The sequence below is a fragment of the Geotrypetes seraphini genome, chromosome 5 (genome assembly GCF_902459505.1).
Source record: "Geotrypetes seraphini chromosome 5, aGeoSer1.1, whole genome shotgun sequence".
Taxonomy (NCBI): Eukaryota; Metazoa; Chordata; class Amphibia; order Gymnophiona; family Dermophiidae; genus Geotrypetes; species Geotrypetes seraphini.
Window position 1 is genome coordinate 26,334,690 of NC_047088.1, and position 16,907 is coordinate 26,351,596.

General features: G+C 44.7%; 1 protein-coding gene across 1 annotated transcript in view; it reads right to left on the bottom strand.

The window, feature by feature from the left end:
* The window catches only part of GRIA3 (glutamate ionotropic receptor AMPA type subunit 3), a 430,530-nt gene that overhangs the window by 97,018 nt on the left and 316,605 nt on the right, over positions 1-16,907 (bottom strand). The window contains exon 10 of the mRNA XM_033945127.1: positions 6,221-6,427. Coding sequence (XP_033801018.1) covers positions 6,221-6,427 — 207 coding nt within the window. The remainder of the gene's footprint in view (positions 1-6,220; positions 6,428-16,907) is intronic.

A 16,907-nucleotide genomic window follows, 5' to 3' on the forward strand; every position in this document is an offset into this window, starting at 1 on the left:
AGCAAGTAAATCAGTCATGCCAACAAAGAGGAGAATGAAATGTTCTCTTAACCCTCCCTAACCTACTACTCACACCTCCCACCCCCAGCTCAGGGACTCATGAGAACTGACTGCAGCCATTCTGAAAGCGGGGGAGGGCCCAGGCAGCAGCGCAGACAGCACGCCCCTGCTGGCCCATACACCGTTGGACCACCAGGCTTAAGGGGTGCTTAAAAAGGTACTGCGGGGCGGGGGGTGTTTTAAAAGGAAGGGCTGGCGGGTGGGCGGAGGTGTTTTAAAAGGAGGGGCTGGCCTGCATGCGTGCGTGCTGTGTTTTAAATTGTAGTACCATGGGGGGAGGGAGGAAGAAAAAATTGTTAGTCGGCTGGGACGGATCCATCCTGTCCCAGCCTACCACTAGACCACCAGAGGTGAGGGGGGTGGTAGGTTACAGGTTAGGGAAGGGGGGACGGGGTGCAGAGCCTGGCAGGGAGGGGGGACAGGGTTCAGAGCCTGGCAGGGAGGGGGGACAGGGTGCAGAGCCTAGCAGGGAAAGGGGGACAGGGTGCAGAGCCTGGCAAGGAGTGTGGGGTTGGGTGCAGAGCCTGGCAGGGAGTGAGGGAGGTTGGATGCACAATTTGGTTCAGAATGTTTTTTTTCTTGTTTTCCTCCTCTAATCTGGGGTTCGTCTTATGATGATGTGCGTCTTATGGAGTGAAAAATACGGTACATCCTGCTTTCAGCAGATGCTGGAGTCTAAAAGAAAGTGGAAGAAGGAATACAAAACCTCAAGCCCCTTACGTAACTCTCAAGAATTTCAAATATTCGGGGCACACCATAATTCTACCTAAGACTGTTAAGGTAAACGCTTAAACCTTATATTGGGGCTCTAGATGCAAAGAATTCAGTTGATTTTATCATGTACTTCTCCTGTCAACTTCTCTGAGTTAATGTCACAGACCTTTTCCAAGCATTCTGAAGCCACGGGATGGAAGTCTCACCACAGACTGTTTCAAGGGGGCAGTTAACAACCTAGAGCCCAATATCATTACAGAACCATTGTGTGGAACAGACTCTCCCCGATACCGCATAAACAATCTAACAAATCTGAGACCAAAATGTCTGATTTGCAGGACAAGACCACCACATGTGCTCAACTGAGCGACATTTCCATCAAACGGGGGGAGGAATATGAAGGGATGGGGCTATCCTATCTTTTGCTATTTTTTATAGCCCCCCTTTCAAAACTGTGTGTTTCATTAGTAATTTCCATTAGACTAATATTACTATTATTCACAGATGAGACCGTACCAGGGTTGGCTAGACTAGGAAGATATTATCTTCAGAAGTCAACGTCTGAGAGATCTGATGCATTAGTGAATATCAAACAGATTTTTATGAAGAATACTATAAAGAGTATTTTTTTGCAATTTTATTTCCGATGAGTATGATTGAAAATAGTACCCTAGACTTTGACCATATCTGCCCTTGATCTGAGAGAAAAAAAAGATCTTTTCTTTAAACTTGAATAACTGACTGAATGCGGCAAACATTAAAAGCATTATTTAGCAATTTTGTGTTAGGAAAAAAAAGGAAAAAGCCTGAACGTGTCCTATTCTAGGTATTAGAAGAAATAGCAGAAGCGCTTTTATTTAAGAACAAAAGACCTGATGTAAAATACCAAAGGTTATACCTTTACCATGAGCTGTTTTTCACAGAATCTAAATGAAGCAATTATAAGAGCCTTCATAAAGTTTTCATTTCTATTAATTTTAGCCTGTTGAGGTAAAGAGGACTGCAATAACAGACAGTAGTGCTATAGATTTATGTTACACCAGTTTTATAATCTTAAATTTCATACTATGAGATTTTTACCTCTTATATTTTGTACAGTAGCAGTGGCTTAGTAATGGGGTACGGACCGCCCCGGGGTGCAATCATCCTAAGGGCATGGCGGTACCCCTCCTCCTCTCTGCCCCCTGCTCTTCTCCTATCCCCCCGTGCCCCTTGCCTTCCTTCGTGTCTTTTTGACGCTCTCTCTGATGTCACTTCTGGGACCTGCGCTTAGGAAGTGATGTCAAAAGGGGTACAGGGAAAGGGAAGGGGGGGTGCGCAAGATGGCGGAGGGGCACCACTGCCCCAGGCGCCCCTCTCCCTTACTACGCCACTGTACTGGAACACATTGCCAGAGGTTGTGGTAAGAGCAGATAGAAACATAGAAATAGATGGCAGATAAGGGCCACGGCCCATCCAGTCTGCCCACCCTAATGACCCTCCCCTACCTTTACCTTGTGAATAGATCCCACGTGTCGATCCCATTTGGCCTTAAAATCAGGCACGCAGGTGGCCCCAATCACCTGAAGTGGAAGACTATTCCAGCGATCAACTACCCTTTCAGTAAAAAAGCATAGCTTGTTTTAAAGAAAGCTTTGGACAATTTCCTGGAGGAAAAGTTCATAGTCTGTTATTGAGGAAGACATGGGGGGAGCCACTGCTTGCCCTGGATCGGTATCATGGAATGTTGCTACTCTTTGGGATTCTAGAATCTTGCTACTCTTTGGGGATTCTGCATGGAATTTTGCTACTATTTGGAGTTCCGGAATCTTGCTTACTCTGAGATAATGGAATGTTGCTACTCCTTGAGTTTTGGCCAGGTACTAGGGATCTGGATTGGCTACCATGAGAATGGGCTACTGGGCTTGATGGACCATTGGTCTGACCCAGTAAGGCTGTTCTTATTTTTTCCCATGTTTTTTGTCATAATATTTTTCATTATTATTCAATTAATACATTTTGCTCCTGCCTTGAGCCTTCCATGACCCAATGCTCTCAGTTTGGTCTTGTATCTGGTATGGTGGAACGCTTCTTTGGTTTTATTATCTAGACCAGTAGTTTTCAACCCAATCCTCGTGGCACATCCAGCCAGTCCACAGATCAGTAGGCAGGTGTATATTTTCTTAACCCTTCAAAAGGTTTACAAACATTCTGAAGTTCTGTAGAGTGTGCAAATAATTTCATTTCTGAACAATGGAACGCTTATGTCTCCTTCAGGACATCAGCTGATCATTTTACCACTAGTTCATCTGTCCGCGTGACTGAAAGCAGGCAAACATTTCTGAGAATTCTCCCTGTTGGTTCAGAATTTTTACGGGGGTGGGGTGGGCGAGAGGCATGGGGAGAGCAGACGAGACTGTCTTGAAGGGTTGAACAACCCCTCAGACTGTCAGGGAAGAGGGGTACCACCACTCCCATCTCACAGCTGGCTGCGAGAAGGGGGGATTCTCCCGTTTATGTCTTGGCTGCACAGCTACACAAGGCCTTCCTTTTATGTCGGTCGCAGTTATTACGGTGCTGACATGGCATTCTGGTGCCTTGGGTGGGCACTCATCTCGCCAGCCCCTGAAGATGGATATAGAAGAAGCTCGAGCCCGGCCTCAATACTGATCTAGATTACGCCTTTTCAACAGAGGCAACGTTTGACAGGCACTTGAAAATCATTTTCACTTCTTGGTTTAAGTGAATGGTTGATGATTTCGTTTCTCATGCGAATGATTATCCCCAAGATATTCAGCGCTGTTTAAACAGTCAGGAACGGATCCCAGATGGCTAAATAGCATTTCACCAGCTAGCCACTAATATTCAGAAGGAGAGAGCCGGTTAGTGGCTAGCTGCTAACTGGCTATGTCAAGCGATTTAGCCAGCTAGCCGTGAATAATCAGCACTGGCTGGCTAAGTTTAATGGCCAAATCGGACCAAAGAAATAGCAGTCCTATCTTTGGCTGCTATTAATTTAACAGGCCAGAGCTTAATATATCAATATCATATGGTTCTTTTATCCCACAATTCTCTGCTTGGATTCATGGCGGATCAAAATAAGAATGATGATTGGTTATATTTAAGACTGTTAGCTTGAGAGCGTTCACCTCAGTGAGAGGTTAGGGAAATGTCTGCAGTTAGGTCCTTATGCCTAGGTATCTGAAACGTAGAGGTGAGTTTTAAGCATTTTCCGGAAATGAAGGTACGTAGTGGGTTGTCTCATATGTGCTGGCAGTTTATTCCATATAACTGGTCCTTGGAACTCGAATGTAGATGTGTGTGCTTTCTTCTGACATACCCACTGGGAGGAGGGGAAGGAAATTTTGAAGCGTTGGGTCATGCATGCGTTGAGGAAGGTTGGGGAGACATTGATCCTGGAGGTTGAGCCCACCAGAGTTTTCCCCGCAGATTGCCTTGTAGATCATGCAGGCCATCTTGAAGTGAATTCTTTTCTTCACGGGAAGCCAGTGTAGTTTGTCCAGTAGAGGGCCGGCCCTCTTCATCTTGTTTGATTTAAAAATGAGTCTAGCCGCCGTGTTTTGTAGTAGCTGTAGTTGTTTCGTTTCTTTCTCAGTTTTTCCTCAGTATAGTGAATTACAGTAGTCTAGGTAGGGCATTAATATACCTTGTGTAACTGACCTGAAGCTGTTCTGTGACAGTTTTAATCGCAATATTCATAGCTGCCTGAGCCTGAAGAAGAGTATTTTGGTAACAGCACTGATTTGATCATGGAAGGTTAAGGATGAGTCTAGTATCATACCCGGTGCTTTGAATGTTTGTTTTCTATTTTGATTGCCTCCCTCTCCTGTGGTTAGTGTTATCTCTGTGAGTGGTAATGAGTTGTAATCACCAAACCACAGTACAGTAAAACCTTGGATTGCAAGTAACTTGGTATGCAAGTGTTTTGCAAGACAAGCAAAACATTTTATTAAATTTTAACTTGATATATAAGCAACGTCTTGCACTACAAGTACATACAGTATACACACATCACATCATCACAACTGAGCCGATGGTTCTCCTCTCTCTGTTGCTGTGGGAGCATAGTGACTCTTCTACATGAGCGAGGTCTTGCAATACGAGTATGTATAGTATTTTGTATTAAAGTTTTGGGGTTGTGGAGTGAATTGTCTGAGTTTCCATTATTTCTTATGGGGACATTCACTCTGATATACGAGTGTTTTGGATTACAAGCATGTTTTCGGAACAAATTATGCTCGTAAACCAAGGTTTTACTGAATCTTGGGTTTAGATTTGTTAAGTTTGAGATAATTTTGCAGCGACCGTATGCTCAGACATTCTATTGCGTCTTTTAGGTGTAGGTGACTTTTAGGCCGGAGTTTAATATTCATTTAAGGTTCCTTTTATCAAGTAGCGGTAGAGCGTTTTACTGCAGGCAGGTAAGGTAAATGCTCTGACGAGCATTCAATTCCTATGAGCGTCGGAGCATTTACCTCACCGGCTCGCAGTAAAATGCTCTACCGCTGCTTGACAAAAGGAGCCCTTAGCCGGTTAAGCTAGAGCCGGCCCCATAACACCTGGATATTCAATACCGATTGGCAGAAAAGGCCCAGCCATACAATGAGAGATTGGAGAAACTGGGCCTCTTCTCCCTTGAAAAGAGGAGACATGATTGAAACATTCAAAATACCGAAGGGAATAGACTTAGCAGATAAAGACAGATAGTTCGCTCTCTCCAAGGTAGGGAGAACGAGAGGGCACTCTCTAACGTTGAAAGGGGATAGATTCCGTACAAACCTAAGAAAGTTCTTCTTCACCCAGAGAGTAGTGAAAACTGGTTCACTCTTCCGGGGTCTGTTATAGTGGAAAACACCCTCCAGGGATTCAAGACAAAGTTGGACAAGTTCCTGCTAAAGTGGAACGTATACAGGTGAGGCTGGACTCATTTAGAGCACTGGTCTTTGACCTGGGGGCCGCCGGGTGAGCGGACTGCTGGGCGCGATGGACCACTGGTCTGACCCAGCAGCGGCAATTCTTATGTTCTTATGAGTGCTGGCATCGGGAGGACCAAGGACAAAAAGACAATCCAAGAAATCTGCAGTAAAATACGGTGAACAAAAGACAAAGAAAATGTCTGCAGGCAGATGCACGAGATGCAGGCAAAGTTTATTTTAAATAGACAAACAAATTGTTGCGTAGAAAAAGGACCACTTTATATAAAATCTGGTGTTTGTTTACAATAAACTTTGCCTGCATCGTGTGCATCTGTCTGCGGCATCAGGAGGACAGCACGCTGGCTGGTGCCGGCTGAACATCGCCCGGTAAATTCTGAAATGTTACCCAAAACCGTTCTCCGTTTGACTTAGCAAGAAAGTCTGGAAGTTACGCTTTGTAACGTCAATGTCATGGTTTCGAAACACAAGAAGGCATGCACAGTAATGTAGCAAGGAAATGTTACACTCACCCCATAGACCAGTTCGCCCACCATGCCATTCCAAATTTTAGTTTCAGGGTCTCTTGCTCCATATTTTCCATCTTCCACAATTGATAACTTGTACGTTATTCCAACATGTTTGGCTATTTCGGAAGCAAGGTCAACACAGTAGCCTTCGTATCGGTTATTCCCTTCTAGTTGCTCATGGTTTTTCTTTTTCATTACATAAGGGTTTTCCTTGGATCAGAGAAAGGAGACATCAAGAGTTATGATTAAAACACACAATAATCAAGAAAATGGAAGCAGCTAGCTTCTTTCCTAGAGAAATTGCATTTTTGGCTTGGTAAGTATAGTTGAAAAGGTTGGGATTCCCCAAGTTAACATCAGAAAAACCCAAATAATATTAAAATGAATTTGCCTTAGTTAAAAATATCTTCAGAAGAGTAATTGATGCCATTTAAGCCATTTTTAGGGGCATTTTAAAAACATTACTATGTCCCCAAAAAGGCATAAATCAGCACTTGGACATTTTTCTTGCCATAACGTCCAAGTGTCGATTTTCGAAACCCTCTTTTTGGATGCCTTGTTGAGGCATCCTAGCAGCTGTGCCTCCAGAACTAAAGGAGATGTGTTCTGGGCTGGCTTTGGGCAGGCTTAGACCTGAACGTCTTGTAGGGATAATCAAAACTTTCCCAAGATGTCCTGGATGATACACAAATGTTATGAGCTAGACCTGTTTAAAAAATATCTAAGAGGCATAATGGTACACAAACCGACCAGATGACCACTGCAGGTATTAAGTTATAACCCCCACATTCCCCCAGCAGTCACTGATCCCCTCTCACCCCCCCTCAAATCTAAATGAAAGAGTACATACCTGTCTATAGAACATCAGCATCAAGTATGGGAAATCCTAGTAGACCATCACATAGGTGTCTTAAGTAACCTGGTGAGTGAGCTAGTGGGCTTTATGGAGACTGCGGTTAGATTTGCACAGAACATGGCTTGGTACACCTACAATTTGGCCCTGACGCAGTGGTTATGAATTGAACTCCACGAAACGCTGGCCACGTTGGTATTTGTTGATACACAAGCACTGACTGTAGCACTGACTGAAGCTAAGTAATTTTTTCAGTAACATACAAGTGCAATTCGTTGAACGGAAATGAAACGATCGCAATTGGAAAGAGTGTTTCAGTATTGTCTCATTAACATGAATTAGTGCAGATGAATTAGAGATAAAAGATAAAGAAAGAAAAAAAGCTTAGATACTATTATTGCAGAATTTTTAGTAAATCAATAATAGCAAAAAATTTTTTTGAAGTAGAATTTTTAGACTATGTAGTAATAAAATGGGTAGAAACAAGTTGTTTAAAATAAGGGGATACTGGAGTTTGGCCGATGATTGGAGCAAAGGAGCTGAGCAACTACGCTGATAATCCTAGTCAGTGAATACAACTATGCGTAGGCTCCATTACTGAGGCCTCCTCCTGTATTAATGTTACTTTGAAGTGGTAATATTATGCACTTTTTCATAAAAGTGGGAAGTGTTTGAGCTTTATTATTTTGAGTGAGCTAGTGAGCCATAGAGAGGAGGACCCAGGCCCATAAACCACTATAACCACTACATTTATGGTGGAAAGTGTGAACCCACCAAAACCCATCAATGTCCTACTATACTGCCATATAGGTGCCACCTGCAGCCATAAGAGCTATTGGGATGGTAGACAGGTAGGTATAGTAGGTTTTGGGGAAGTTTTGGAGGGCTCTGCCTATATTATAAAGGGGTTATGGTGAGATATACTTCTGGCATCCTTTATGTGAAGCTCACAGCAGTGCCATCTAAGGTGCCCCCACTGCTCTGTTGGCATGTCTATGTGGCCAGTCCATTACAATGCTGGGCTCTCCCACATTCAAATGGTCTGGATTTGGACATTTTGAACTTGGATGGTCTTGTGGTCGAAAATGGTGAACAAAGTTGTCCGTCATAAGGTTGGATGTCCTGACAGCCAAGATGTCTAAGAAGGTGATTAAAAAAAAAATTAATTGGACGTCTTGTGGTGTTGCCGGTTTTGAAAATGGGTGTTTCTCTGCCTCCAACTTTGGACATCTTGGAAAGGCCAAAGTCGGACTTAAACATGCTATCAAAAATACCCCTCCACATATCATAATCATAACTCATTTTCTTTGCAGATAGCATAATCAAACTCAAGCTACACTGGAGTCAATATTCAGCAGGTAGTGTGCATAGTATTCTTTTGGGCTGCCATTGGCAGTATCCCCAGATATTTAATGCCAGGCCATGTGGCACTGAATATCTGGTTATACATAACTGGATAACACTTATCCGGTTAGGTGTGATAGCACTTAACCAGATGTTAAACTGGATAAAGATAGTACTATATCCTATTTATCTGGTTAACATATACGGTTAAAAACACAGTAGCACAATAAATGGCGACCGAAAAAGACCCTCGGGCCATGATTCTATAAAGCCCACCTAAAGTTAGGCGCCTAATTTAATTGAGCAATGGGCTTAATCATTGCCAATATTGGCATTCAATACCACAATCGGCTTTAATTGGACTTAATTGAAAGGTAGGCGCCAAACTCAAAAACTTGATTCTATATAAAGTAGGCGCCTAGACCAAAACACCTACGCTAAAAGTGGGTGTGGTTAGGGGCAGATCATGGGCATGTTCTTCAGTCAGGCGCCTCTTTGACAATCAGGTGCCCGTAAGCTCTGATACTGGTACTTAACTTTAGGCATAGAAAACTCTGGCATAAATTGGGGAGAACCGCAAGGTAATGGCGGAATAGAAATCACTAATGTAATGTAATGTAATGTAATGTAATATCTATATGTTAAAATACTGAGCGCTGCCTAAGCACGCTTAAACGACGCTGAGCATGATTCTATAGCGGGTGCCTTAGATTTATAGAATCGGTGCTGATATTGGCTCCTAACTTTAGATGGACTTTATAGAATCAGGGCCTCACGGTTCATCCAGTCTGCCCAACAAGGTGACTGGAGCCTTGCGCCATCCATTTTTAAATGCTGGTTCTGAAGTCACAACCACGCCAACCTTGATGGGGATGATATGTGGTGTATCGCGCACCGCTCTTCCATTCACAGCATGTGGCAATAAAGAGATCAACGCACTGGAGCTATTGAACCTTCAATGGCTGTCCAAGATTGTACGGCATTGGACTCTGCTACCCTATGTTGGATTTGGCCACTTTTCTTGGTCTTTTACCATCAGTGGCCCCAGACTTCCCTGCCACTTGAGCATCCCTCCCTACTCTCCCCACCACTTAAGCCCCCCTACTTGAGTCCCCCTCCTGTCCTGGGTTCAATTCCCAGACAAGCCCCCAAAATGTCAGGTTTGTTAGTGGCCCCCACAATGTATGGTTGGTGGTGTCACTTGAGAGGTGCCCTGACAAACGCCCGGTCCCAGGTTCAGTTCCCTCACTGAAGACTCACCAGGAAGTAGAATCAAAGAGGCACAGCCAGAGGTGATTGCATAAAGAATGGTGCAAGGAGATGAACTTTGGGTTTCTGCACCATGGAGAAGCTTTGCAAGGGCTACAGGGACACGATGGGCTACACCTGACCAGAAGAGGGAAGAATGTCCTTGGACACTGTCTAGCCCGCCTACTTCACAGGGCTTTAAACTAGGTAAGTCGGGGGAGGGTACATGCACAAACAACATACCTGGCGAACTAAACTGCCAAAACTTTTTTGAGGCTAAGGTAAGTAGTCACCAAAATTCTGGGTCAGGAGCGAGTACACACACTTTCGAGTCGGGGGGTGGTTCACATCATATTTATGGGTCACATTGTAATTCCGGGTCTAGGGGAAGTACACATTGTAATTCTGGGTATATGGGGAGTGCACATTGTAGTTCTGGGTCTATGGAGAGCACAAATAATGCAAATAATGCTAAAGGTGTTCAAGTAGCTCAAGCAGGAATATCCCCATTAAGACGTAACAAAAACACAACATGGAGGGCTATGTACGTCAACGCACACAGTTTAGGAAACAAAATCCTGGAATTGGAAACAGAAATAAGGAATGCCGACCTGGATGTGGTCGCGATAACTGAGACCTGGCTCACAGACTCCCACGGGTGGGACATGGTCATACCGGGTTACAACTTGCTTCGTCGGGACAGGGAGGGCAGAATGGGAGGAGGTGTAGCATTATATACTAAAGATGACATTAAGGTCACAAGAATCTCAGATGTCCAGTACACTGGGGAATCCCTTTGGGTTAATTTGGCCAGAGGGAAGGACAAATGCTTGTATCTTGGAGTAATCTATAGACCCCCAAGACAACAGGATGACCTGGATATGGAAATAATCGGAGATATAGAAAATATCACCTTGCGTGGGGACACAGTATTGCTAGGAGACTTCAACATGCCTGATGTGGATTGGGATACACTTACCTCTGCTTCCGGCAGCAGCAGGAGGCTCTTAAACTCTATGAAAGGAGCTAGTCTCAAGCAACTGGTATTAGTCCCAACAAGGGATCTGGCAATACTGGACCTACTACTTACCAATGGAGAAAGTGTTACAGAGGTCTCGGTGGGTGAGACATTGGCCTCCAGTGACCACAACATGGTATGGTTCAATCTTAGGAAAGGTTTTACTAAATCTACCACACTGACCAGGGTCCTCAAATTCAAGGACACAAACTTCCAAGACATGGGTTCCTTTGTTCACCAGGTGCTACAAAGCCAAGCAGAAACCAATAGCGTGGAAGGAATGTGGTCGTCTCTGAAAGCCACCATACAGGAAGCAACAAACCGCTATGTTAAATCAGTAAGTAAAAGGCGAAGGATCAACAAGCCACAGTGGTTTACTGAGGAGATCTCGACCTCATCAAGGAGAAGAAAAAAGCATTCATCTCTTACAAACAATCGGGGAAACAGGACTCTAGAGCAGACTACCTGGCCAAGTCAAAAGCCGTCAAAACAGCAGTCAGGGAGGCTAAATTCCACATGGAGGAGTCTCTAGCAAAGAACATCCAGAAGGGAGATAAATCCTTCTTCAGGTATATCAGTGACAGAAATAAAAACTCAGGCGGGATAGTACGTCTCAGGAATCCACTAGGAGACTATGTGGAAAAGGATTCGGAAAAAGCCCAACTATTAAATGAATACTTCTGCTCAGTATTCACCCGAGAAGCGCCGGGACTTGGCCCTCAGCTACAGACAAGGGTTGGCTCAGTTGACCCGTTTAGAAACTTTGAGTTTACGCCCAGCAGTGTCTATGATGAGCTGTCAAGGCTTAAGGTTAACAAAGCAATGGGGCCTGACAACTTACACCCCAGGGTGCTTAGGGAGCTGAGTGATGTCTTGGCAGAGCCACTGTCCGAGCTCTTCAACCTCTCCCTTAGTATAGGCACCGTCCCGTTAGACTGGAGGACGGCTAACGTCATTCCACTCCACAAGAAAGGCTCAAAGCTAGAAACAGCAAACTACAGACCAGTGAGTCTAACATCGATAGTGAGCAAACTAATGGAAACCCTAATCAAACGCCAATTGGATAAGATCCTGGATGAGGAGAATCTACGGGATCCCCGTCAACATGGATTTACTAAGGGGAGATCATGCCAATCCAACCTGATCAGCTTCTTTGACTGGGTGACGGGGAAGCTGGATATTGGGGAGTCCCTGGACATCGTGTACCTGGACTTTAGCAAAGCATTCGATAGCGTACCACACTGCAGGTTGCTGAGCAAGATGAGTTCTATAGGATTAGGTGACACATTGACGAAATGGGTTGGGAACTGGCTTGGAGGTAGGCTTCAAAGGGTAGTGGTAAACGGCATCCCCCCCGAAATGACAGAGGTGATCAGTGGAGTGCCACAGGGCTCAGTCTTGGGCCCGATCCTATTCAACATCTTTATAAGGGACCTGGCAGAAGGGCTTCGAGGTAAGATAACATTATTCGCCGATGACGCCAAACTAAGTAATGTAGTGGGCAAAAGCACAACGGACGAAGATTCAATGCCCGACAACATGATGCACGACCTACTCCTACTGGAGCGCTGGTCTAGGACCTGGCAACTCAACTTCAATGCCAAAAAAATGCAAAGTTATGCACCTGGGCAGCCAAAATCCATGCAAGTCCTATACCCTTAATGGCGAGATCCTAGCAAAAACGGTAGCAGAACGAGACTTGGGGGTGATCGTCAGTGGGGACATGAAGTCTGCCAATCAAATGGAGCAAGCTTCATCCAAGGCAAGACAAATCATGGGTTGCATACGAAGGGGTTTTGTCAGCCGTAAGGCGGAAGTCATTATGCCATTGTATAGATCCATGGTGAGGCCCCACCTGGAATACTGTGTGCAATTCTGGAGGCCGCATTATCGAAAGGATGTACTGAGGCTGGAGTCAGTGCAGAGAATGGCCACCCGGATGGTCTCGGGACTCAAGGATCTCACATACGAAGAAAGGCTTGACAAATTGCAGCTTTACTCGCTCGAGGAGCGCAGGGAGAGGGGGGACATGATCGAGACCTTCAAGTATCTTACGGGCCGCATCGAGACGGAGGAAGATATCTTCTTTTTCAGGGGCCCCACGACAACAAGAGGGCATCCATGGAAAATCAGGGGCGGGAAACTACGAGGTGACACCAGGAAATTCTTTTTCACTGAAAGGGTGGTTGATCGTTGGAATAGTCTTCCACTGCAGGTGATTGAGGCCAGCAGCGTGCCTGATTTTAAGGCCAAATGGGATCGGCACATGGGATCTATTCACAGGGCAAAGGTAGGGGAGGGACATTAGGGTGGGCAGACTGGATGGGCCGTGGCCCTTATCTGCCGTCTATTTCTATGTTTCTAAAGAATATATTATAGAAATAGTCTTACAGAAAAGTAATATTCTAAAGCATTACAATGAAGCATTACAATTAAGTAGAGAGCAAAGCAGTTTCCCTGCCTTACAGAGTCCAGAAGGAAGCGTGAAGTTCCAGGGAAAGGCAGAGAGAGAGAGAAAAGGGGGATGGGGTGATGGTCCAAGCTTCATATTCCATAGATAAAGAGAAGGATAGACAGAGAAAGAGAGAGAGCTAGAACTTAAGAGAAACAAGAGAGGACCAGAGTGCCAAGAGATAGATAGATTGATAGCTTTTTGTGTGTTGTAGAGAGGAGGATTTTATAGCTTGGAATCTTATTCTGTTGTATAGAAACTATTGTATGTCCCAGTATCTTTCTGTTTAGAATTTGTAAACTGTTTGAAACAATGGTTAATTTAATTGCTAAGGAGGGTGTGATACTTGCAGGCATGCTAGATGGGATTAGTCTCTGGCTTCTTTGTCCCATTCAAGCAGCCTATCTTCTTGATCTGTGCACCTGGACCCATTGTCCTAAGCACCCTCTTAATCAGACATTAACACCTTTTAGCTAGTCATGATTCAATCAGGGCTACTTAACACAGTCTCCCTGCCCTCAGGGACTATCTGCATTCACATGCCAGAGTCAGATTGATATAATTTCCCATAGGCCTTCGCTGACCTAAGTAATGCCAACTGAAAATGCTGAATAGTAGCGATAGCTAGGCTGACATTCTTCCCCGCTGCTTGAGTGTTCCCCTGCCTCTTGTGTACCTCTTGAAATGTTCCCCAGCCCAAGCAGCATCTTCCATCTGCTGCTCACACTAGCCTCAGCTCACTTCTGATGTCATGGCCTGGTCTCATGACCGGGAAGTGATGTCAGAAGGGAGCCGATGTCAGTGCAAGCAGAAGGTGAAAGATGCTGCTCGCGCTGGCAAACGTTAAAAAAGGTATGCCTGGGCGAGAAGAGAGGTGCCAGTGCCCCCTGCAAAGACAGCGCCTGGGGCGGACCGCCCTCCCTTACTACAGCACCGCTCACTCTGTGCGGGATACACACCATAAATCTGTCCAGCATCAGGCTCCATTTCCCCATGCTGGATAAAAGTGCAGAATATCAGCACTTAACCAGATAAGAATTGACTTCACCCATAGACTGCCCACAAAATAGCCAGCTATGGTTTAGACAGTGGCGTACCAAGGAGGGGGGGGGGGCGGTGGGCAGACCGCCCCGGGTGCAAGTATTATGGGGTGTTCCCGGCCTTGGGGTCATGGTCTGGGAACTTCCAGGTGGGGGAGAACAGCAGACAGAGTGGTGGCTCTGCTGTGATCCCAGGGCAGGCAGGAGGTTTAATCGCAGCTCTACCGTGATCCCTCGGGGGCTCCTGGCAGCGCTAAAGATGAGGCAGCAGTCCGGTTCCCCCAGCAGCAGTAATCAGCTGATTACTGGTCGCTGGAGAAGGTTGGAGGATTGATGGCACATGTGCAGAAGGAGCTGGGACTAGGCCAGAGGTGTGGGAGCACGTCAAAGACTTTCAGAGGGCCGGGAAGAGCACAAGAGGGTCCAGGGAAGGAGTTAGAAAGTAGTGGGAAGGTGAGCGGACCCCAGCTAGGTAAACTCTGGGGTCTGGAAGAGTTGTCGGGCCATGGCTGAGACTTGATAGGGTGGGTTACATCATGTTTTTCATATAGATAGCGTGGTGTGGTGAGGTGGGGGGCAGTCTCAAAAAATAATGTGGGGTATCAAAAAATTATGTGGGTTATGGGGGGGTGTCAAAAAATGATAGGCCCCGGGTGTCACACGTGCTCGGTACAGCCACAAATGACCCAGATATCATGAAAACACAATGACTTTCAGTAATGGTTGATGCAGTGATGTCCTATGGTATGATACAAGGACAGCATAGGTTATTAAATAACTCAAAATGAAGGAAAAAGCCACAGAAAAGAGCCCTCCCACCTCCACCGAAGTGGTTTGTTATAGGTGGTTGAGCGGTAACCTCATTGGCAAAAAACCTTCAATACAATTATAGCCTTATGCTGTACTTCGCTTAATGAAAAACAAAAGATAGAAGAAAAATTTTTTTTCAACTTATCTTCAGCTGATCGGTACACCAACGGTGGCCAGCGTTTCACAAAATTGCTGCCTCAGGGTGTATCCCGACCGATCAGTCTTCTTTCAAACCGGATGCCAATGGTCGTCTCAGGCATCGTTTATAGAATTTGGGCCTAAGAGCCAGATTTTATAAATGCCGTTGAAAATTTGATGCTGATAAAATTTGGCGCTTAAATGCTATTCTATAAAAGGTATTTTGGGACGAGCACTCTTTAGAGACTAGCGCTGAGTGCAGAACTTAGCGCTCAACTTTGGCGTGTATCCCTGCATGTATCTTTTGTAAATGACCCCGACCTGCTCGGCCCTCTCACATGGCCAGGTCCCCTTTTAAGTTGTGCACCATCCACTTTAACGAACCCGTTGTTACAAAGTCACATGTAGCCAGACGGGTGCCCAAATGTTTATGCTTGCATTTATGTTTTATTAAAAACTTACTACACGGCATATTCCAAACCAGTGGTTTCAATTGTGGTACAAATTCAAAGATGAAAGGAGCATCAAAATAAAAAAGGACAGAAAACCAATCACTCAAGATCAATTGTTCATAGCCCACTTTAAAAGCCCAGGCCACCCCACCCCCCTCAACCGGGAAACTCATAAAGACCTGGTTTGAAACACCAAAAGAAAAAAAAAAAATTGTGAATTGAGAAGTAGCTTGAACCAGGGACAAGACTGTTCTACATGAATGTGTTTTGGAAGGGAATTTCAAAGCATAGGGGCCAAAATGTAGAAATTCTAATTAATGCCAATTAAAAGCTTGTTAGCTCCAACAATTAAATCATTGGAGCCCATTAACTAATTATCTTGGGCTCTGATCTGAGCCAAAATTTGGGTGCTTTTTTAAAATAGAATCCAGGAGTAACCATCTACAGTATATTCAGCAACACTATCCCGTTAACACGTGAGCCAGGAGCCGACCCCGGTATGTTTTATTAGGGATAAAGGAACACGACCGTGTAGAGAATATTCTGAAAATGGTCTGCACTCTGTTCCGTCAATAAAAATGTATTAGATAATGGGTCAATATTCAGCTGGCAGGGGCGAGCGTTGTTTAAAACACTGACCACTGCCAGCTAAAGTTAGACTTGGACATTCAACGATGAGTCATGTTCAGGCATTGATGCTGAATATCTGGGACAGCAGCGACAGCTGGACGTTATATGGATGCAGCGAGCTGGGATAGGGAACTGCGTTCTTTATTCATGAGGTCTTTTTCTTACATTCATTTCAGAAAATTGCTAAAATCGATATTATTCACAAGATTTCTAGAGAATTAAAAAAAAAAGGTTAATGTCTAATCTGTACTGTAGATCACTGGGATTGTCCAGTATTTTTAAGTGGTCTTACTTGCCTTGTTGGCTATCTGGACACTTGAATTGAATATTACCAGTGTCCACAAAATTTCCAGAACCACTGATCCTTCTAAGCCAGTGGTCTCAAATTCCAACCCTTTACAGGGCCACATTTTGGATTTGGAGGTACTTGGAGGGCCTCAGAAAAAACAGTTAATGTCTTATTAAAGAAATGACAATTTTGTATGAGGTAAAACTCATTATAGTTTATAAATCCTACCTTTTGGCTAAGTCTTAATAATAATATTGTAATTTCTAAGCTAAAGAGACATATGATCAAGAAACTGTTTTATTTTACTTTTGTGATTATGATAAACATACCGAGGGCCTCAAAATACTACCTGGAGGGCCGCATGTGGCCCCCGGGCTGCGAGTTTGGGACCACTGTTCTAAGCTGAGCAGGAGTCC